Here is a 22,908-nt window from a genome sequence, read left to right on the forward strand (position 1 = left end):
TCTCACTTTTAACTAAAGTGTATAGCTATTTATATGATCTTTAATGCATCATTTCATTTGTTAATTAATCCTTGCGATTTAAAATTAATATTATGTTTCACTGTCTTTGATATACGCAGGAAAGCTTTTTAACTTAGGAATTCAAAATATATGAACGTGCAGCTGTGTTTATTCTAATTGTTCAGATCCAAACACTCATTCAAACTTTTTTACATGAATGTAATTCATTGTTTTTATTACCATAATATTCGGCTCAAAGAAGGAATCAAAATTAAACTATAAAAAATATAAAATATAAGTTTTAAGTTTCATGCATGCAATTTCGTTTGATGTGTTTAGATTTTCGCATTTAAAACAGAAAAAAATAAGGGCTTCAAATATTATGCATTGCAATGGATTTTATAAGTTGCCATCTAATATTTCAATCGCAGTTTTGTCCAATCATATTTATTGATTTCAGTGTAAATGGCATTGTAGGGGCTCGACAAGGTATCCTAATTTTGTTATTTTCATTTCTCTATTATTCCTATTATATAGCTTTTGAACTGATTCAGGTAATTTAAGTAGATAGGTAATTCTTAAATATTTGCTATATTACCAGCATCACAAAATCATTGATACAGAATTCGCATTTAATGTATGCGACGCGTTTTTTTAAATAAACATGTTTCGACATCTTATGATGCCATCTTGAGTATCAGTGAAATAATAAGTAATACAAGGTTAATATAAAAGTAATATGATACATAAATTACAACAATAATAAGGAAATAAGATAAATTAATGGGGAGTGTCCGAGAGTATTATAAACTAATATAGAATTCGTTAGGGATATGCTATATTAAACAATATCTTTATAAACAACTCTATGAACAATGTATATTTTTGAATTTTCATTTTTTACTGAGCCCCATCAAAAGATACGTAGTCATAGAGCTGTAACACAGTTACTTAGGATAACTAACATATCGTTAATGATCAAAAACACCGTTTGAATTGAATCATCATTCAATTGAATAATCATTGAATCATCATCAAACTACGACAAATTTTATCTTTCACACTACTCGAGTGGCGGAATTCCTATTAAACTTTCATCGCCTTTATACTTTTATACACACATCGGCTTAAAACGAACAATACAAATACATGTTCGATTCTTCTACTGAAGTAGATGGTTGTCTTATAATAAACATGAGAATGCAGCTGCATATGTAAATCATTAAATAGGAAAACAAAGCACGTATTGTACTAAAGTACCGTTCCAAAGCAATTATTTGCATGTTCAATGTAAGAAGCACAACAATCTTACAACAAGGGTTAATCATTTAGTAACTATACCCAAATTTGCTAATACTGAATCGTATGTTGACGCAAAAAGCTAAACTGGGACTTGGATAACTTTGTGAGATGGTGTGGTTGGAATAAATTATTGATAAATCCGAAAAAAACAAAGTTTATTATATTTGGTACGCGACGACTAAAGAATCTGCCAGATGATTTGTCTATTTAGTTTCTGGGAAAGTCTCTCATACCATCAAGAAAGGATCTTGGCGTAACTTTGGATCGAGAACTCACCTTTGATGAGATATAAATAATTTGGTAAAGTGTTGTAAGTACTTATTATGCCGGATCTCAAGAGTTAGGCATCTGTTGAATAAAGAACACGTTGAAGTTATTCTCAACTCATTAGTCTTCATGTACATACATGCACTTTGTAGCAAGGACGTACAGGAAAATCTGCACTTTAAAAACCTCAACTAAAACGAGAAAAAATCACAAAAAGACGCCTTCGCATATTTCCCGCCATTGCAACAAACATAAAAGCAGTTTTAAAAATCAAATTTACATGTTTAGGACAGTTTTACACACACTTCAAGCAGTCATGTTAACATGATGAATGTCGATACAAGTAAAATAACGCTCAAATTACAACGTTGTACGGTAAATAAAAATTGCTAAGGAACTATATACTACTACAAGACGTACCGTAAGAAGGCAAGCCATCATAAGCTTGAAGATGACGTTAAACGTTCTAATGTTTTTAAAATGTTGCATTAATTTTTTTAACGTTTTTACAAAATTTAAATTTGACGTTGCAAATGTATTAATTCTCATGGGGATAGTGACTGTTATCCTGTGCAAGACAGGACCCCCCGTAAGTTCCATATTGAAGCTACACTTTCCGGTTGATTATTGTATAGGGAGAATCTATGGCCTTACAACAAACCTCAACAGTTTCACACGGTTGTCGTCACTTACCAAAAGAATCCATCCCAATGCCTTACCATCAGGGGGCTCCGTCTTCTTCAGATCAGCTTTCTGCCATGTTGTCCCAAGGGACATAAACATTTATCAACACAAACTACTCTCTCATCTGTTTGTTGTACGAGAAGAACAAAGAGTTATCATGTAAGATCCCACCAAGTCAACTTGTTTCCTTAAAAAAACTTAAAGTGAAGAGCTCTGTAACATTGAGAAAAGTGTGGAGACATCAGCTTTAATGGAACAGTTGATCCTCAATATTGATATTTGCGAGTTACTCTATGCTTAAAACGTGAGCAGCGTCAGATAATACCATTGAATTGAATATAACAGGAAAGGTAAAACTTGAAACTAGCAAATACAGCTGATGCCAGTGAGCTAAAATGTGACGCGCGGTTGTAGGTTAAATTTGGCTTCATGCAAGAACAGGCATATGCAGCTAAACCTAAGGCACAAACATCCAGTTATACATTCTGTTCAAAGATTTATGCAGAAAAATCTTTCATCAACGAAAGAGTAAAATCTCCTGAATGAGATAACCTATAAACCATCGCTAAACATTCAAAAATTCACCCAACAATATTTTCATATCTCACTCACCTCCATCAGGTGAAACATCAACTCTGACGATAGCACGTCCACCACCACTCCAAGCATAACCTTTCACAGTAAACTCTTCAGTTCCTTCCTCGAGCAAAGCACCGTTCACGGGCTCACATATGGCAGACTGCACGGGTAGATCTTAGATTGATGGCATGGTAGTAAATTCCACTGTATCCCAGTCTGTACTGGGAGAGAATCCTTTGTAATCGTTTCGTTGCCAATGACAACGAGTTTCTTCGTTTGCTATCACAATCTTGCTCAACCATTTCACTTGACGGGCACCTACAACACCGGGTGTTATGATCCTAACGGGATATCCGTGATTATTGGGGATATCCTCCCATTCATTGCAAAGGCTATCAATACATCCCTGCTAGGATCCAAAGCTTTCCTAAGCGATATGTAGGCACCATACTGAGCTTTTGAAACGTCCATATCTAAACCTTCAAACTGTATATGTTTTCCAGTGTAGTCACTTCTTTCTTTAAAACTAGCCGCCATTAAAACATCTCTTAACTTGACTCCAGTCCACTTCGTGTTTCCAATAGCACCTTCAGCCCAAGTCAAACCTTTAACTTTTTTAATACCATTCATTTCCTCTCGTCTATTTCCCACGCATTGAAACGTCATCGTCAAAGTATGTTGCCCAAACTTTGTACATTGCCCAGAAAGGTTCTATAGCCCCCCCAACAGCCGGTAAAATTTTCTTCTCCCCAGGATGTTGGTCCACAAACTGAGTGATGTCATATACCTGACCTTCAAAAGTCACCCATATACTAATCGCCAAAGAATTATGTTTGGCTGCATCATCCTTTGAGTACAGGGGTGGGGTGGGTGGGGCAACTTTCAACTTTGATCGCGCATGTAATGTATTTTGTCCATCAAGCAGATTTACACCAGTTCCACGGGAGCCTGCAACTATGCTGGCCCAAAACAACAGTCTATTTCTAGAAGTTTTGGTTGTTGTTTTATGATTACGAGTGGTTTGTCTACCCAATCTACAAACCCCCAAAGCATTCTTTAGGAAGTCTGAGAAAGGAAATCTACTTCTTCAGCATAAAGAGATCACCCAGACCTATATATTTAACAGAAAATTTGATATTTATTGCTTCAACTATTTCCTATAACTATTTCTTAATTCTATTTGTGTATTTGAGCAGAGACAATAAAGTTATTCAGCTTTATAACCACTATCATGTTAACAAGTACAATATATTAAGATATCTTTACTCTAAATTAATTGGTTTGAACCCAGGAGTATCATTACATGTTTGTAGATGTTGATTGTCCAGGTTAGTAGAGTCCTGAGAAGGACTGTTGATGTCGACTGACGTTTTGACAACCTTAGTGGTAGCCATTATTAGAGTCAACTGGGAAGGTGACTAAGGTTCTCAAAATGTCACTCAACATCAACACCAACAGTCCTTGTCTGAACTCTACCAACCTGGATGATCTACATCTACAATCAAATGTTTACTCTGACACAACTCAAATTATGTTGATTGTTTTTCATATCATTAATATAATAATTTTTGCAATGTTTAATGAGAGTGCCCATTTTTGTAAAGAGTTTTTTCTTGAGGCTCGGCTTGCAAACAATAATGTATTAAATATGCATCATACAATATAAAAGAGTAAAAGATGACCAATCAATTGCAAAATATTTAAATGATGGATAATGTTGCAGAACCAACACAAGTGTAAAAGCTAAGCAAGCAAATTGAATTGAATTACATGACAGAAATGAGAGTTCAGACTCAGTTTCTGTACATTCTGTTAACTTGGTTTCAATATACTTTGCGGATGGTACATTTTGTTCCTACTTTAGCAGTATTGGAGCAAATTTCTTCTCTGAAATTGACCCAATTTTTACTTATTGTGGAGCAAATTTCTAATGTGAATGGTGCATCTAAATTTTACTTTACAGTGGAACCGATTTCTCATCTGATGTGCAACAAACGCTCCATTAATAGTACAGTCAATTTATAATCAGAAATGTACTTAAGGAAACACACTGCTTTGTATTTGTCAAAAAAGACTTGCTTTAGATTAAATTGTGCTCTATTTAAAAAAATTTACAATATCTTCAATTGCTCGTAATAACAAAACGAAATATGTGTAACAGAACAGTAGACGCAATCTTTGAACGACAAAATGTCAGTATTGCAACCTGCAAGTATCTGTAGTTGACACAATATTACAAGTTTGATGACAAGAAAATATTTTACTTCTATAAATCACAGCCTCTCACCTTATTAAAAACAATCGTTAATACAAAATTTGAGTGGTTTACCACAACCAAATGAATGGTTTGTCCTTTCCTATAATTTTCAGCACCAATCCATAGTATGGTTTGTTAAAACTAATCAAATTGCCTGTAGAATGACTAGAATATGTGAGATTTATAGATATCAGTGTTTCCACGTGCAACAAGGCATCTTCGAAATGTTCGAACTTCGAAAGTAAGTTTTGTAATATTTCGAAATTTTTTATTAGTTTTTTTACAGGTTTAAAAGGTATTTGGAATTATTAGGCCTTTTGTACAATAACTTTGTTGGGTTACAACTTTCGTATTGGCTAAACATTTAAATTTGGTAGTGAATCATTATCGTGTCTTTTTCTGAATTCAAGCTAGTCCTTAGGCCTTTTTCAAGTTTTTGCGTACTTACAGTCATATCTTTATGTCTTGGACATTTTGACGTTGAACTGACAACAGAGAGGCTTTGGAAGCGTTTAAGAGTTGTGGGTGTTCCATATTTGTCATGTTACAACGCAGGGAACTTAGAATAGTAATAAAATTGTTTCATATTTGTTATATTAAATGGCATTTTCTCTTCTTTTTCGAGTAAACATTACAACAGTCCTCGAAAATTCCCGTTGTTGTGCTTTACATACAATCGACTTGCACAATTTGTCAATGTTTAAACTATTTAAAATTTCCTGGTTCTTGGTGCCCGTTCAATACTTTGAAAATTTGGTACACCTATCGCAAACGTTCAAGTAAGAAACTAAATTTGTGGATGTCTTTCCTACAAGTAACTCCCGCACGACAAAAATTGTGGGTATTCAGGCATCCAGACATCCAGACATCCAGAGCTTCCCATGCCCTAAGTGAAAGAATCCTGATATGGACCTGAACAATGGTGTAGCCAACAAGTTTGGTCGTGCTATGATTGCTATATGGAATCTTTCTCTTTCAATTAAAATATCTTCACAAAGGTATCATCAACTTGCAAAGCCATATTGCACAATGTATTTATAGAAAACGGTTACATTAGGCACCTTGTAGACAAAATTGGCAAAAAACAAACGTTGAAGCATCACGCTCAACAAGTTTTGCCATTAGTGAATCCGTCCATTTTAGCCGCTCACCTTTCTGAATTATTGCAAGAAAAACTGAAACAAAACGATAAACTCAAGATAATTAAAACATAAACAAATGTAAGATAATTAAAACGTTTAATGAAGGCATTAAAATATGATCTTCCTGAATATATGACACAAGTGTTTAGAATTTGTGGTAATGAAGTTTATCCACTGTGGAAGTAATGATTACAAAATAAAAGTTGGGTGAATCCAATACTAAATTTATTTGAAAATCTCATAGTCTAATCATCAAACTCCTACATTTACGCTATAGATAAGTATCTTAGCTCCAAACTAACACTGCTTGTATCAGGCGACCATTTTGCTAAGTATTCATTCACTTTCCTTGACTACTTCTAATCTTCCAAATGTTTCACTTCTAAAAACCAGCTCTTCATCTCTTATGACGCTTAAAGCATATTCATCAACACAACACGCAGTGAAGCGCACACTCCTTAAGAGGAGATGCTACATTATGGAACTTTAACAGAACGGCAAAAAATAAAAATGAATTAATGCGCAAATGTAGCAAAAAATAACGAATAATTTTTCAAATTTGGCAAGCTAAATTTAGTACATTATAAGCACGTGAGCACAAGCACATATTATGCAAATTAAGCGAAATCTTACAGACTACAAATGAAGGTATAGACAATTACTGGCCGTTTTGGCAATGAGCACGTATAACGGTAAAATTTTTTGTGGCATTTTGACACAAAGTTATTATTATAAACGATATTATTTGAATTTATGTTTTGTTATTACGACACATGCTATTATAAAGTCTTTTTATAAATGTCTCATATTTTGCATTCATGTTAAATATGTATCTTTTGAACTGTTCATAGGAAGGCTACCCCCATGTACGCATTGCGCGTACTTATTTTTTAGATTGTTACGTAAAACTTCACCAAAAATTTTGCTAAAAAGTGTATTCATATGAATCTTCTGTTAACAAGTTAACAAAGAATGAAGTTTAATACACTGTGCTTGTATAATTGTATTTAGTTAAGTTCGATAATACTTGATCATGTCACTCTCTGTTCACAGAGCTCAAGCGAGGAAGATGTAAATCAGAAATAGTTTATTTTATTTTAGAGTTTATATGATCGTGGTTAGCCTGTATTGACAATATTTAAAACTAAATAGACAGTACAAATGAATATATAGGCACATAGAAAATATTGTTTTCAGTCACAATGACAGTGAATTTGTTGTTAAAATTCGAAAGAAATTCTAAGGAATTCGTTTTTCATCATTTGAGCACATAAGAATATTCATGTAATCTAAGCGAGGGCGTTCGGCAAATGCAAAAAGGGTTACGAGAGTGAGCTTACTCAACAGTGATTGCAAAGCATATTTCTAAATCTCAACTTTTAATAAAAGCTACCTACATGTACTTACTGCGTACCTATTTTTTGTAATGCAACTGTTCATTGTATTTTAAATGTATTGTATTGTATTTAACCGTTTTTCTCATTCATCAGCTCTTCGAAATAGTCTTTCTATCTTCCTGTCATAATTCCGATATTTTTAAAATTATCGTCAATGACATCCTAATCTTCTGCATATCATTTCCATTTATATTCCCTGCAATGTTTTGAAACTGCATATGTAATTCTCTTTACAGTAGTGTCCACTCCATCATACAAATCATCTTATGTATGCCCTTTTCTATACATTTTGCTATGCATTTACAATATGCTTTAAATTCCTGTGCTAATTTCTACAGTGTTTTAGCATCCCATTTCTTCCGTTAATCTGTTTTTTCTCTCTGCTTTTCTGCACGTCTTTATTTCATCAAGTTTTTAGATTTTGTAGGACGGCACTCTCTCTGATCACGTGTTGTATTCTAGTCATTGACAGCACTTTTTGTCCACCGAACACCTCACATTACATTATTTAAATAAAATGTAATCCACCTGTGTTCTCTTACATAAACAAGAATTTGGACTGAATGCAATGTTCTCGATAAATGTCTCCCATTCAAAATATCCTCTTTACTTTATAACAACTGTTTAATGAATTCATTTACCAAGATTATTATAAACAGATTTTATATTGAACATCAACATTTACATAAGAATTGCAGCTGCATAGACAAAAAAAATACCAGGAAGAGATACGACGTGGCATATAAACACAGATTGAACTGAAATACCGTTGTGAAACATCTCGCGTGCAATTAAAGAATTTCAAATTATAAATGGCGAAAGTTGATTCAAATAAATTAGAGATTTCTATGCATTTATGATTTAACGATATTGACATGCATTGTGTCGATAATAGCAAAATTGTTAAGATGAAAAGTTAAAAACAGTAACTTTCGCTATAAGTGTTGCATGACCAAATTAAACGGTAAAGTGGATAAATGGTGTAAACAAATTTAATTCAGTGTTTGAAGTAAAAATAAGGAAATGTTGTTTCTCCTTTCTGATGAGAAATGTATTTCAGGTTTTTCTCATGTTTATATTGTGTAATTTATATTTATAAATCAAAGTGAACGCTCGTTACACATTCATTCACTCTATTAAGCTAAAGTCTGAACGATAGCCATAAATCATAAAGGAGCTATATGCACAAGAGTCTATATAATGCCGCTGAAAAATGGAGAAGTTCATTGTACACACGCAATTTAGAAATGACATCTCATACTAATTTTTCATGTAGAGATGTAAAAATAAAATGTCATTGCTACGTGTTCTCCTCCATGCTATTTTCTCTCACAATATAGCAAATATTTAAGAATTTGAGTGAAAGAGCTGGAAAATTTTTTATTTGGTGTTATGAAATGCAAACAAACCAGGCGAGTCATTTGACCATAAAGTAATTGTAAATAAAAACAGTTGTGTAGTTAATATAATAAGTCTTTCACAAATGTGCATCATCTGTAATCCACTACATAAGATTGAATATTGAGAAAATATCTGAAAAAAATTTGAATTCCAATCTTTTCATGTTTTTATTATTGTATACTGAAAAATTTAATTACATCTGATGCTCTAAAATAGCTTTTATCCATTAAATTTGTCTTGCAGTGCATTGAATTGCAATAATTTGTATTTGTATAGTATCACTGTATATTGGAACACAACGGCAGTATTCACCCACTGTGTTTTATAATTAAATTGTTCCAATGATGACTTTGGGAAATTTTAGTAATTTAACTAATGTAAACATTGTAGGCAACATTAGAAAAACGGAGTTTATAGGTTCATCTACTGATCATATTTGACAACAAATGTATCAACCAACATTTTTAAAATAACCAATTAACGAAGAGAAAAGATAAGGGAAGATTGCAATTCTTTGAGGTAATTATTCAGATTGAAAATCTCGTTTTAAAGTATGTGAATACATATATTCAAAACTATTTCTTTGTATTGAACAATTTTGTCATGATCTTATTGCGTTACTTAAAGCAATAATAGAGTCAGAGATAAGAGTCTTAAAAATAAACCTATATACGTTTGACATACACATTCGTTTTTATCTTGGCATAATTAAATTGAAGAAATAGAACTTCATTTATTAGTAATTAAAAAACAAGAGAAAAAATGAATCTTGTTTCTAAGTAATTATTTGTTTACATGGTATTTTATTGCGTTTTATTTGGTGATTAGTTCTTTAAGTTGAAATTAGTCCTCTTTTCACAGCTGTTTTGATCTACTTGGAACAGACAACCTTGCACACATTAAGAGTTGCATACATATACAGTTTTCGTTATAGTATTATTCGCTATATATATTTCTAATACTAGAGGTGGCACATAAGCTGTACTCCTAAGAATAGTACGCGTTTTTTTTGGGGGTGTGTGTTTGTGTCGATTTCGGCATGTCAAGTTAAAGTAGCGGACTAGCTAGTATCAGCTTCAGTCAGTCCTAATAGATTGTATTTAGTTGATTTAGTGCAATGAACCTCTTATTCTCCTCCTCCAGCATTTGTACTTTCTTCTACAACATTGCTTTACACTTTTTATATTATGTGTTCAACTTTTGAAGTCATTTAATCCTCTTCTTCGACTTCAAGCAGTAGCATGATGTGTAAGGAATACGATCATTATTCATTAAAAGAGGGTCATCAACATGTAAATCAAAATCATTTGCAGTCTCGCTTGTTGTTCCAAGTTCGGTCTTTGAATAGGAAAACACGAACTATTAAGAAGGCTGTCTTTTGCGGTGACGCATAATCTTAAAAAATTATCAGTAGTTATAAATATAACAGGAATTTCAAATGTGTGGAATTCGTTGTTTTGACAAAACTATCAATTAACTCACGGCGGCAAAATTTCTATTGAAGTATCAATTTTCATGCAATCAATCACATTTGCCATTTTTGGATTTTTTCTTAAGAGAAAATCAAAGAAAATCTACAAATCTTGTGCATTGCAATAGATTCCAGTTTTGAAATTTGATAGACATTAACTGTAAGCGTACACACAGTCATTCGTTAGCTGCACAAAATGCATGTGCATTTTTTCTACCAAAATGTGCGAGTTAGAAAATTTCCCGTAAAGTTAGTTTACAAGAACTTGCAAAGAAGCAATTGAGCGAAAACTAAATAACTTTTATAAACATTCATCGGTATGTTGTGTAGCTAAAATAACTTATTCAACATTCATATTGAAATGTTGTTAGCAATAAAGGTGGGCATGTGGTTCATCCAATAAAATACTTCACTCATTTTTTTGTCCAATCGTGTAAGTACATTTTAATCATAACAACTTTGCGGGGGTTCGACAGGCATTATTTATTTCATTATTTTCATTTCTACATCATTCCTAAAAGAAGAGAGAAGCTCAGCACAACTATAGAACACAATCAAGAAACTGCAAAACTCTTGAACTGATTCAGGTAATTCAACCAACTTCTTGAAATTTTAATTTATCACCTGTATCAAAATATCATTGAAGATACTGACATAAGCTAAAAATGACTTTTCATCAATTGTGAAAATGAACTGTCAGGGACAATTACAATATATTGTTTACTTCGTTTAGTGACACAACAAAATTATTTAACAAATCTTAGTGCAGAAACCAAATTTTTTATATTTTTGATGAACTTTTCAAATTTGAAATTATTGGGAGTGGCTGCTACACCCTAAGAAATATCTTACAGCATTTTTATTTTCTTTACTCTAATCAGCTCACAGATTGGGAGCTAAAAACTGTTAAAGGAGGTGTGTGATATTCTCGATTTATTGACCATAATAATGACATCATCAAATTTTTAATCACAATAGGTAACTCAAAGACAATGGCAACGGCACAAGACAAAGAGGAACAGAAGGAACTTGAACATTTTTACGAAGATTTTCCAGACCATCTTAAAAATATTCTGAAAGTGGAGAATTTTGCTGACTGTCTTCACTCTTTCAACTACAAGGAATTAGCCAGCTCAGCTACAGACAAGTATCCTAATGATTTTAAGAAAATCCTAGAACAAGCAACAAAAGATGCATTTTTATTTTTAAAAGTTCTCCTGCCGTTAACGGAAGAAATGTTAACGTTTATCCAGAATTTCTTTGAAGAGTACGATGATTCGTACGAAGAATGGGAAAAGGAAATAAAAGGTATTATTAAAGATGTTAAGGAAAACGCAAAAAAGGTAGAAGTAGTTGGATGGTTATCTGAGATGTTGGCGTCAGTAGCAAAAGTTAATAAGATGCAGACAGAAACGTTTCTTAAAAAACTTGAGTTGGAAGACAATTACAAAAAAAATACAGATAAGTGCCGAAAGGAAGAGAAATCATTTAAAGATCATGCAAATGTCATTATTAATTCTATTGTTAAGTTATATAATGGAGAAAGAAATTCAAATAAAGGAGCCTCATCGAAAGATCAAAGTGAGGAAGGGTTGCAAAAACACTTTTCAGACGAGATAAAAGATATGTTGAATGCATTGAGCAAGCTCATCGACAGTGCTAACGGAATAGCGGCTTTCTTTTTTCTCATTCACAAAGATATAGAAAACTGCATCAAAGTGATTGATTCTGATCGTCAAAAAAGAAATAAAAGTCATTTTGAGGCTACGAAAAAGAAAAGCAAAGACATCAAATATCAAATTCAAGTGTGCTTAACTATTATACCAAACATTCGGAGCTCGCTAGACGCAATTCCCAAGACTGGTATTGACCAAAGTTGTGTTCAGGAATGGCTAAAAAATAATTGGGAAGTTGCAAATCGTTATGAAATAAATTCCTTGCCGAATTGTTATCTAACGGACAAATAATTGTTGTCAATTCTTGTTGATATTTCTAGTATCAAACGGACTCAAGACCACTTTGCTATCAAAAATAGTGATCATTCGGATGGTTTTTGATTTAATAACTTCATGTCGACAATAAAATTTGGGCATGTTGTTTTATGAATTTTGCATGAAAATTATTTATTGGACTCGTTGATAATCACTTGGGAGTGATTGCAGATTTTATCATTTATATGTCCTTTTAATCGATGATCATAATAACCCTAAATAATCTTATGCACTTACGTCCAGCAAAAGTGATTTAAAACATTTTAGTGTAAAAATCACTCCTGAAAGTATGGCTTGAATATGTAATGTTTGTATTGCATCATTAATAATTTTTTTTCTCATAGTATGAATTATATTAAACCTGCATGCATTCATAATAGCCAATTAATAGCACAATTTACTAATGATTATAATGGCACAATTTATTAATGACCTCTAATGTAATAAAATTTATATATGTAGAATTCAAAAAAGTCATTTTAAAAAGAAAATGTCTACAAGCCCTACTGTTTACATATGTATTTCAATAATAATAATAATAGTGGTGAAACCCAAAACGGTGAAACCCAACTCTTTCGCCACTCGCTAACTATGCTGTTGAATAGATAGCGGGTAGAGTAGCCAATCAAATTGAAGCATTTTCCGAATACAAGAATAACTCTACTAAATATTTTTATGAGTAGTGTTCATGCAATTTATGAGTGTAACATATAAAATCTGTATGAGTGACACGATTGAACTCATTAGTAACTTTATTAGAATCATTGACAACTCAATATAGAGCCTCTTTAGAAATTTATTAAAATAAAAACTAAGAACCTAATTACATGGACCGAGCATTCCCAGTAAGGCGAGTTATCTCCGATGCTAGAGTTAAGTTTTTAGCAATTACATAGGTGATTACATATGGAGTGATTACATAGAGCGAGCCTCTCCAGCAGTATGAGGGCTTATTTTATCTGAGAAATATTATAAGCTTTTCTCCATTCTACAAATTTCAACCAAGTGCGCCCATTTTTTCTTTGGTGATTTTTTAATAAAAGCAATTCAGGTCTTTCACAGTTTGCAGTGACACAAGATCTTAACCTACGATTTGTAAACCATACAGCTTTTAGTTGTATGATAAAAAGTCCATTGATGAAGAAAATTTGGAAATGACGTTTGAACTCGATTTTAGCTACAACTGTTCATTGAAATATCGTGTTTGCAGATTAAAAACCAGACTTTATAAATAGCTAGGGAAATTTGTTGAACACCCTTTAAACACACTGTGTGAATTGTGCTCTCGTATAGACAAAATTAAAATTGGTCAAACCAATCATCAAGATGTTGCAATTCGTAATTATTTTACTCTGGAGTCATGATGAACACTTTTAAATGCAAAATATTTGTTTGTAAATTCAGTGCATAAAAATATAAAAATTGAAGTACACTATCATGCGTGCCTCACGTACGTGCATCTCACATGACGAGACAAAACTTTATTGCGAAAAGTATGAAAAATTTCTGTAATTGGTGATTTTAATTGAAATGAAATATTACACTTGACAAATCGTCCAATCTGATTAGGGGGGTACCTGTAAACACAGACAGTTATATCAATGTAATATTTGTTTCAAATGTTAACCAACGTATATTACAAGTAATCTTTTAATCTTTTGTAAAGTCAATACCGATGGTATGTGTATACAAGATGCAAATTTCGGAACATTATCAACACATCCATGTTAATTTCATCACTTTATGCCGAAAAACTTTGTTAAATATTATTTTGAAAAAGCTTTTATTCTTTGAACTTACCTAGCAACATATTGAATTTGAATAGTTCGAATTTGTATAGTGTCGCTGTTCATTTCGACACTATGGGAGTCACCTACTGCGTTTTAAATTAAAAGTTCAAGTGGTGACTTTAAGGTATTTTAATTATCAAATATGCCGTCCATTTCAAATGGTGATACCGACAAAAACAACCAACTAACACATCAAAGTAGACACTGTGAATATATAGTAGCAAATTTCGTTTTTTTACGATGGTTCAAAAGAACTAAATCAGAACGTAGTCTTTCTGTTACTTCATAAAAGCACCGTCTTTAAACTGCTAGATTTATATGAAAGAATTTCAAAATACATTTGGCAATATTAGAGCTAAGTCAATTATAGATATTTGAAATAAGCACATTTAAGTGATCTTTGTGTAAATAAAACCAATAAGGTTGGGATAAAAGTTTTGAATAGAAATAAAATACGTTTAATATTTGTTCTCTCCTTACATATTGCGTTATGATAAAGTTTACTGTAAACATGATCTTGAATATTTAATAAAAGAAGCAACATTTCTTCTCACTTTTAACTAAAGTGTATAGCTATTTATATGATCTTTAATGCATCATTTCATTTGTTAATTAATCCTTGCGATTTAAAATTAATATTATGTTTCAAAATATCACTATGTTTGATATACGCAGGAAAGCTCTTTAACTTAAGAATTCAAATAACATGAGCGTACAGCTGTGTTTATTCTTATTGTTCAGATCAAAACACTCATTCAACCTTTTTTAGATGAATGTAATTCATTGTTTTTATTACCATAATATTCGGCTCAAAGAAGGAATCAAATTGAAACTACAAAAAATATAAAACATAAGTTTCGTGAGCCTACAAAGAATCATTTCTTTATAGTAAATTATTGTACTTGTTTATACATAAATGCTGGTACATGGGAATCATCCAATAAAATATTTCACTTGCAGTTTCGTCCAATCATATTTATTGATTTCAGTGTAAATAGCATAGTAGGGGTTCGACAAGGTATATTAATTTTGTTATTTTTATTTCTCTATTATTCCTAAAAGAAGAGCGAAGCTCAACACAGCTATATAACCAAGAAACTCCAAAGCTTTTGAACTGATTCAGGTAATTTAAGCAGATAGGCAATTCTTAAATATTTGTTATATTACCAGCATCACAATATCATTAATATAGAATTCGCATTTAATATATACGACGAGTTTTTTTAAACTAGACATGTTTCGACATCTCATGATGCCATCTTCAGTATAAGTGAAATAATAAATAATACAAGGTTTATATAAAAGTAATATGATACATAAATTACAACAATAATAAGGAAATAAGATAAATTAATGGGGAGTGTCCGAGCGTATTATGAACTAATATAGAATTCGTTAGGGATATGCTATATTATAGAATATCTTTACAAACAACTCTATGAAAAATATCAAATTCAAGTGTGTTTCACCTCTATACCTAACATTCGTAGCTCGCTAGACGCGATTCCCAAGACTGATATTGACGAAAATTGTGTTCAGGATTGGGTAAAAAATAATCTGGAAATTGTAAATCGTGATGAAATAAATTAATTGCGCGAATTTAATTTTTATTTGTCGCTATTTCTAATAACGAATGAACTCAAGGCCTCTGTATAAAAAAATGATCATTCGGATGGTTTTTGATTTAATAACTTCAATTCGACAATAAAATTTTGGCATGTTGTTTTATAAATTTTGCATGAAAATTAATTATTGGACTCGTTGATAATCACTTGGGAGTGATTGCAGATTTTATCATTTATATGTCCTTTTAATCGATGATTATAACCTTACATAAGCTTACGCACTTACGTCCAGCAAAAATTATTTAAAACATTTTAGTGTAAAAATCACTCCTGCAAGTATGGCTAGAATATGTAATGTTTGTATTGCATCATTAATAATTTTTTTTCTCATAGTATGAATTACATTAAACCTGTATGCATTCATAATAGCCAATTAATAGCACAATTTATTAATGACCTCTAATGTAATAAAATTTATATATGTGGAAATTATAAGGTCATTTAAAAAGCAGGTGCCTACAAGCCCTACCGTTTACATATGTTTTTCAATAATAATAATAATAGTGGTGAAACCCAAAACGGTGAAACCCAATTCTTTCGCCACTCGCTAACTATGCTTTCTAATAGATAGCGGGTAGAGTAGCCAATCAAATTGAAGCATTTTCCGAATACAAGAATGACTCTACGAAATATTTTAAGAGTAGTGTGCATGCAATTTATGAGTGTACCATTAAAAATCTGTATGAGTGACACGATCGAATTCATTACTAACTTTATTAGAATCATTGACAACTCAACATAGAGCCTCTTTAGCAATTTAATAAAATAAAAGCTAAGAACCTAATTACATGGATCGAGCATTCCCAGTAAGGCGAGTTATCTCCAATGCTAGAGTTACGTTTTTAGCAATTACATAGGTGATTACATATGGAGTGATTATATAGAGCGAGTCTCTCCAGCAGTATGAGGGCCTATTTTATCTGAGAAATATTATAAGCTTTTCTTTATTCTGCAAATTTCAACCAAGTGCGCCCATTTTTTTCTTTTGTAATTTTTGAATAAAGACAATTCAGGTCTTTTACAGTTTGCAGTGGCACAAGATCTTAACCTACGATTTGTAAACCATATAGCTTTTAGTTGTAGGATAAAAAGTCCCTTGATGAAGAAAATTTGGAAATGACGTTTGAACTCGATTTTAGCTACAACTGTTCATTGAAATATCGTGTTTACTGATTAAAAAATAGAACTTATAAATAGCTAAGGAAATTTATTGAACACCCATTCAACACACTGGGAGAATTGTGCTCTCGTATAGACAATAATAAAATTGGTCAAACCAATCATCAAGATGTTGCAATGCGTAATTATTTTACTCTGGAGTCATGATGAACACTTTTAAATGTAAAATATTTGTTTGTAAATTCAGTGCATAAAAATATAAAATTGAAGTACACTATCATGCGTGCCTCACGTACGTGCATCTCACATGACGAGACAAAACTTTATTGCGAAAAGTATGAAAAATTTCTGTAATTGGTGATTTTAATTGAAATGAAATATTACACTTGACAAATCGTCCAATCTGATTAGGGGGGTACCTGTAAACACAGACAGTTATATCAATGTAATATTTGTTTCAAATGTTAACCAACGTATATTACAAGTAATCTTTTAATCTTTTGTAAAGTCAATACCGATGGTATGTGTATACAAGATGCAAATTTCGGAACATTATCAACACATCCATGTTAATTTCATCACTTTATGCCGAAAAACTTTGTTAAATATTATTTTGAAAAAGCTTTTATTCTTTGAACTTACCTAGCAACATATTGAATTTGAATAGTTCGAATTTGTATAGTGTCGCTGTTCATTTCGACACTATGGGAGTCACCTACTGCGTTTTAAATTAAAAAGTTCAAGTGGTGACTTTAAGGTATTTTAATTATCAAATATGCCGTCCATTTCAAATGGTGATACCGACAAAAACAACCAACTAACACATCAAAGTAGACACTGTGAATATATAGTAGCAAATTTCGTTTTTTTACGATGGTTCAAAAGAACTAAATCAGAACGTAGTCTTTCTGTTACTTCATAAAAGCACCGTCTTTAAGCTGCTAGATTTATATGAAAGAATTTCAAAATACATTTGGCAGCATTAGAGCTAAGTCAATTATAGATATTTGAAATAAGCACATTTAAGTGATCTTTGTGTAAATAAAAGCAATAAGGTTGGGATAAAAGGCTTGAATATAAATAAAATACGTTTAATATTTGTTCTCTTTTTACATATTGCGTTGTGATAAAGTTTACTGTAAACATGATCTTGAATATTTAATAAAAGAAGCATCATTTCTTCTCACTTTTAACTAAAGTGCTATTTATATGATCTTTAATGCATCATTTCATTGGTTAATTAATCCTTGCGATTTAAAATTAATATTATGTTTCAAAATATCACTCTGTTTGATATACGCAGGAAAGCTCTTTAACTTAGGAATTCAAATAATTTGAACGTACAGCTGTGTTTATTCTAATTGTTCAGATCAAAACACTCATTCAACCTTTTTTACATGAATATAATTCATTGTTTTTATTACCATATTATTCGGCTCAAAGAAGGAATCAAATTGAAACTACAAAAAATATAAAACATAAGTTTCGTGAGCCTACAAAGAATCATTTCTTTATGGTAAATTATTATACTTGTTTATACATAAATGTTGGTACATGGGAATCATCCAATAAAATATTTCACTTGCAGTTTCGTCCAATCATATTTATTGATTTCAGTGTAAATAGCATAGTAGGGGTTCGACAAGGTATATTAATTTTGTTATTTTTATTTCTCTATTATTCCTAAAAGAAGAGCGAAGCTCAACACAGCTATATAACCAAGAAACTCCAAAGCTTTTGAACTGGTTCAGGTAATTTAAGCAGATAGGCAATTCTTAAATATTTGCTATATGACCAGCATCACAATATCATTAATATAGAATTTGCATTTAATATATACGACGAGTTTTTTTAAACTAGACATGTTTCGACATCTCATGATGCCATCTTCAGTATAAGTGAAATAATAAATAATACAAGGTTTATATAAAAGTAATATGATACATATATAACAATAATAAGGAAATAGGATAAATTAATGGAGAGCGTTTGAGCGTAATTTGAACTAATATAGAATTCGTTAGGGATATGCTATATTATAGAATATCTTTACAAACAACTCTATGAACAATATCAAATTCAAGTGTGCTTTACCTCTATACCTAACATTCGGAGCTCGCTAGACGCGATTCCCAAGACTGATATTGACGAAAATTGTGTTCAGGATTGGGTAAAAAATAATCTGGAAATTGTAAATCGTGATGAAATAAATTCATTGCGCGAATTGAATTTTTATTTGTCGCTATTTCTAATAACGAATGAACTCAAGGCCTCTGTATAAAAAAAATGATCATTCAGATGGTTTTTGATTTAATAACTTCAATTCGACAATAAAATTTTGGCATGTTGTTTTATAAATTTTGCATGAAAATTAATTATTGGACTCGTTGATAATCACTTGAGAGTGGCTGCAGATTTTACCATTTATATGTCCTTTTAATCGATGATTATAATAACCCTACATAATCTTAGGTTTATATAAAAGTAATATGATACATAAATTACAACAATAATAAGGAAATTAGATAAATTAATGGGGAGCGTCCGGGCGTATTATAAACTAATATAGAATTCGTCAGGGATATGCTATATTATAGAATATCTTTATAAACAACTCTATGAACAACTCTATATTTTTTAATTTTCATTTTCTACTGAGCCGCACCTCAAGATACGTAGTCATAGTGCAGTAACACAGTTGCTTAGGATAGCTAACACATCGTTAATGATCAAAAACACCGTTTGAATTGAATCATTCAATTGAATAATCATTGAATCATCATCAGAGTACGACAAATTTTATCTTTCACACTTCTCGAGTGGCGGGATTGCCATTAAATTTTCATCACCTTTATACTTTTATACACACATCGGCTTAAAACACATAATACAAATACATGTTCGATTCTTCTACTGAAGTAGATGGTTGTCTTATAATAAACATGAAAATTGCAGCTGCATATGTAAATCATTAAATAGGAAAACAAAGCACGTATTGTACAAAAGTACCGTTCCAAAGCAATTATTTGCATGTTTAATGTAAGAAACGCAACTATCTTACAACAAGGGTCAATTATTTACCAAATATGCCCAAATTCGCCAATACTGAATCGTATGTTGACGATACCAAATTGTTTATGTCTGCGAATTGGAATAGTTTGGACAACGGACGCAAAAAGCTTAAGCGGGATTTGGATAACGTTGCGGGATGGAGTGGTTGGAATAAATTATTGATAAATCAGTTTCTGGGAGAGTCTCCCGCACCATCAGTAAGGATCTTGGCGTAACTTTGGATCGAGAACTCGCCTTTGATGAGCATATAAATAATGTGGTAAAGTGTTGTAATTACTCGTTATGCCAGATCTCAGGAGTTGGGCATCTGTTCAATAATGAACACGTAGAAGATATTCTCAACTTATTAGTCTTCAGCAAATTATATCCTAGTTCCATTGTGTGACCAAACACAACAAAGAGAAATGTTGCTAAGTTACAGCAAGTACCGAATTTTGCTGCAAGAATGTGGACAATAAGAAAAAATTTGAGCATATAACCCCGACGTTGAAACCCTGAATGTCTTCCAGTATCTGATAAGTTGTGTTTAATGACGCTATCATGACTTAAAATGTATGAACGGTCAAGCACCGTCCTATTTGTGTTCCAGGAAGACAAACACGTGTGGGCAAACACATCGATATAATACCAGACTTTGATCCTCCAGCAAAATAAAAGAAAAACTCTGTAGAACATCCACAGGTCAACGATCTTTTTAGTTAGAGCTATTGATCTGTGGAACTGTAGTATTGGAAACAATATCTAAAAAAAAAATTTGTCAATTTTTAAAAAAGAATTTCAAGTGGCTTTAATGAACAGATTTTTAGATTCTTGATTTAAATATTGTAGAATATGTTGCATGCATATTATCTGAAAAATTGTACTGAGTTTTTAAAATAGTTTTTAAACTTGCAATAGTTCACTGAAAAGCTCTTTCTGGGAAAATGGCTAATAAGTTCTACTACTACTACTACTACTACTACTTGTAAGATTGAGACAATTTTTGCATTATTTAACCATATCATCTTGATATCATTGTGTTAATAAACAGAAAATATTGAAAATATAGAACTTGAATTAAATATTGAAACAAGTAAGAGTCAAAATAAATCAAAAGTTCAATGGATCATTTCATTTTTTGTATATGAATATTATTATTTCAAACCAATATCATTTAAGAATTTTTATCTTCTTTTTTAAAACTGAAGATTGGTAAACAATCATAACGTTTCTAGATGCGTGACTTGCTTGATTTATCCACCATTATGTACAATGATCATTACATTTTTATTACAGATATCTCAAAGAGAATGGAAGCACAAGGGAGTAACAAAAATGAGGAAAACATCATTGGACATGAGATTAAGACTCTCTCATTCCATCTTGGCGAAATAAAGATACTAAAAAATTTTGCAGAGTCACTTCAGTCTCTTTACTACCATAAGAAATTGAACAGATCATTAACAGACAACAAATCTAATGATGTTTTGGAGTATGAAAAAATACTAGATGAGACAAGAAATAATGCCGTTAAATATGTAAAGTCACACTTACCGAAGGTGGAAAATTTACTGACTTCTATTCAGACTTTATTTGAATACTACAACAGCTTTTCTGACGAAGAGTGGCTTAAAGATATCAATGAAGATATTAAAGAAAGCAAAAAGATAGCAGAAGAAGTCCAAGAAATACATGAGTTGATAAAACTGGAAGAGCGTCCTAACACGACAAAAGCTGTTGTTAAAAAACTGAAGAAGAATGAGGATTTGAAAACGCAAATTAACAAGTGGGAAAAAAATGCAAAAGTAGTTATGACCAACGTCGTGCAACATGTAGACCATTCTTCTAAACCGAACGAATGTTCAGAATTTTTTTCTAATCATGAGGAAGATATACAGCAGAAACCTTCTGGATCTGAAAAGAAGCAACAAAAAGAAAATACAACTCATTGTCATAAAAAAGAAGATGTACAGCTGGAAGTTTCTAGTAAATCTGGATTTAGGAAGAAACAAAACGAAAATGCAACTCATTTTTATAAAGAAGGAGATATACAGCAGGAAGATTCTCATCATTTTGAATCTAAAGCAAAGGAGTACTTAGCAAAGGCAACAGCATTTCAAAAAGAGATAGATTTGAGGCAGAAAAACGTTTCAGTCGTGAACACGAAGCTGATCGATTCACTGCAGCACTATATCAATAGCGTTTGTGGAATAACAGAATTCATTTTTTTCCTTGAGAAAGATATAAGCTGCTTGCTCGGATCAAAAAATGATCTTGAAAAATATAGAAAACATCATTTTCAAGTAATGAAAGAGAAAAGCAAAGAAATCGTTCATAAAATTCAAGAGTTCTTTGGCTTTATACCTGACATTCGTAGCACCATAAAAGCGGTTCCTAATAACGCCAATGATAAAAATTTTGTCGACGAATGGTTGCAGAGTAAGCTGAAGGAAATAGAAAAAGAAACGGGCGTGGAAATGAGTTCGTCGACCACTTGATTTCTTCAGCTTTTTCTACTTTTAAAAAGAAACCAGATGTCCCTTCCCTTCAATAAAGTGTAAACTTAGATGGTTCTCAAACTAAATCGATTAGCTTTCACTAAAGATTGCCATGTTCATATATGAATTTTTGCATGAAAACATTAATAGGACTAGTGGGTAAAACATTAATAGGACCAGTGGCGTAGCCAGCCCGCAATTTTGGTCGTGCTATGTAAATTTCCGATCATTATCGTTGTTTATTTCTTTAGAATCTATTGTTTTTACAGCAAGTGAACACAAAATAATTTACACAGCACGACCAAATTTGCGGGCTGGCTACGCCACTTATAGT

At 31.9% G+C, this 22,908-nt stretch overlaps 3 protein-coding genes across 7 annotated transcripts in view; 2 read left to right on the forward strand and 1 right to left on the reverse strand.

Moving 5' to 3' along the window:
- The window catches only part of LOC124437554 (sulfite oxidase-like), a 40,674-nt gene extending 35,454 nt beyond the window's left edge, over positions 1 to 5,220 (reverse strand). The window contains exon 1 of the mRNA XM_046987519.1: positions 5,120 to 5,220. The gene's annotated coding sequence lies outside the window, so the exon portion shown is untranslated. The remainder of the gene's footprint in view (positions 1 to 5,119) is intronic.
- LOC124437556 lies at positions 536 to 22,800 on the forward strand. Of its 3 annotated transcripts, none has more exons than XM_046987520.1 (4): positions 536 to 554; positions 15,344 to 15,404; positions 18,716 to 18,776; positions 21,373 to 22,800. In XM_046987520.1, exon 4 carries the CDS (start codon positions 21,387 to 21,389, stop codon positions 22,572 to 22,574), a length of 1,188 nt encoding a protein of 395 aa, XP_046843476.1. In that variant the 5' UTR covers positions 536 to 554; positions 15,344 to 15,404; positions 18,716 to 18,776; positions 21,373 to 21,386; the 3' UTR covers positions 22,575 to 22,800. The 3 variants fall into 3 exon arrangements, with proteins under 3 accessions (XP_046843476.1, XP_046843477.1, XP_046843478.1); XM_046987521.1 differs by having other exon boundaries at positions 18,719 to 18,776; XM_046987522.1 differs by lacking the exon at positions 18,716 to 18,776.
- On the forward strand, positions 8,573 to 12,982 carry LOC124437560. 3 transcript variants are annotated; one of them, XM_046987530.1, is made up of 3 exons: positions 8,573 to 8,592; positions 11,022 to 11,087; positions 11,479 to 12,982. In XM_046987530.1, exon 3 carries the CDS (start codon positions 11,493 to 11,495, stop codon positions 12,465 to 12,467), a length of 975 nt encoding a protein of 324 aa, XP_046843486.1. In that variant the 5' UTR covers positions 8,573 to 8,592; positions 11,022 to 11,087; positions 11,479 to 11,492; the 3' UTR covers positions 12,468 to 12,982. The 3 variants fall into 3 exon arrangements, with proteins under 3 accessions (XP_046843486.1, XP_046843485.1, XP_046843484.1); XM_046987529.1 differs by lacking the exon at positions 8,573 to 8,592 and adding an exon at positions 9,413 to 9,580; XM_046987528.1 differs by lacking the exon at positions 8,573 to 8,592 and adding an exon at positions 9,413 to 9,548.
- Positions 22,801 to 22,908: the final 108 nt, after the last annotated feature.

The sequence above is a fragment of the Xenia sp. Carnegie-2017 genome, unplaced genomic scaffold (assembly GCF_021976095.1).
Source record: "Xenia sp. Carnegie-2017 unplaced genomic scaffold, XeniaSp_v1 HiC_scaffold_16, whole genome shotgun sequence".
NCBI lineage: Eukaryota > Metazoa > Cnidaria > Anthozoa > Malacalcyonacea > Xeniidae > Xenia > Xenia sp. Carnegie-2017.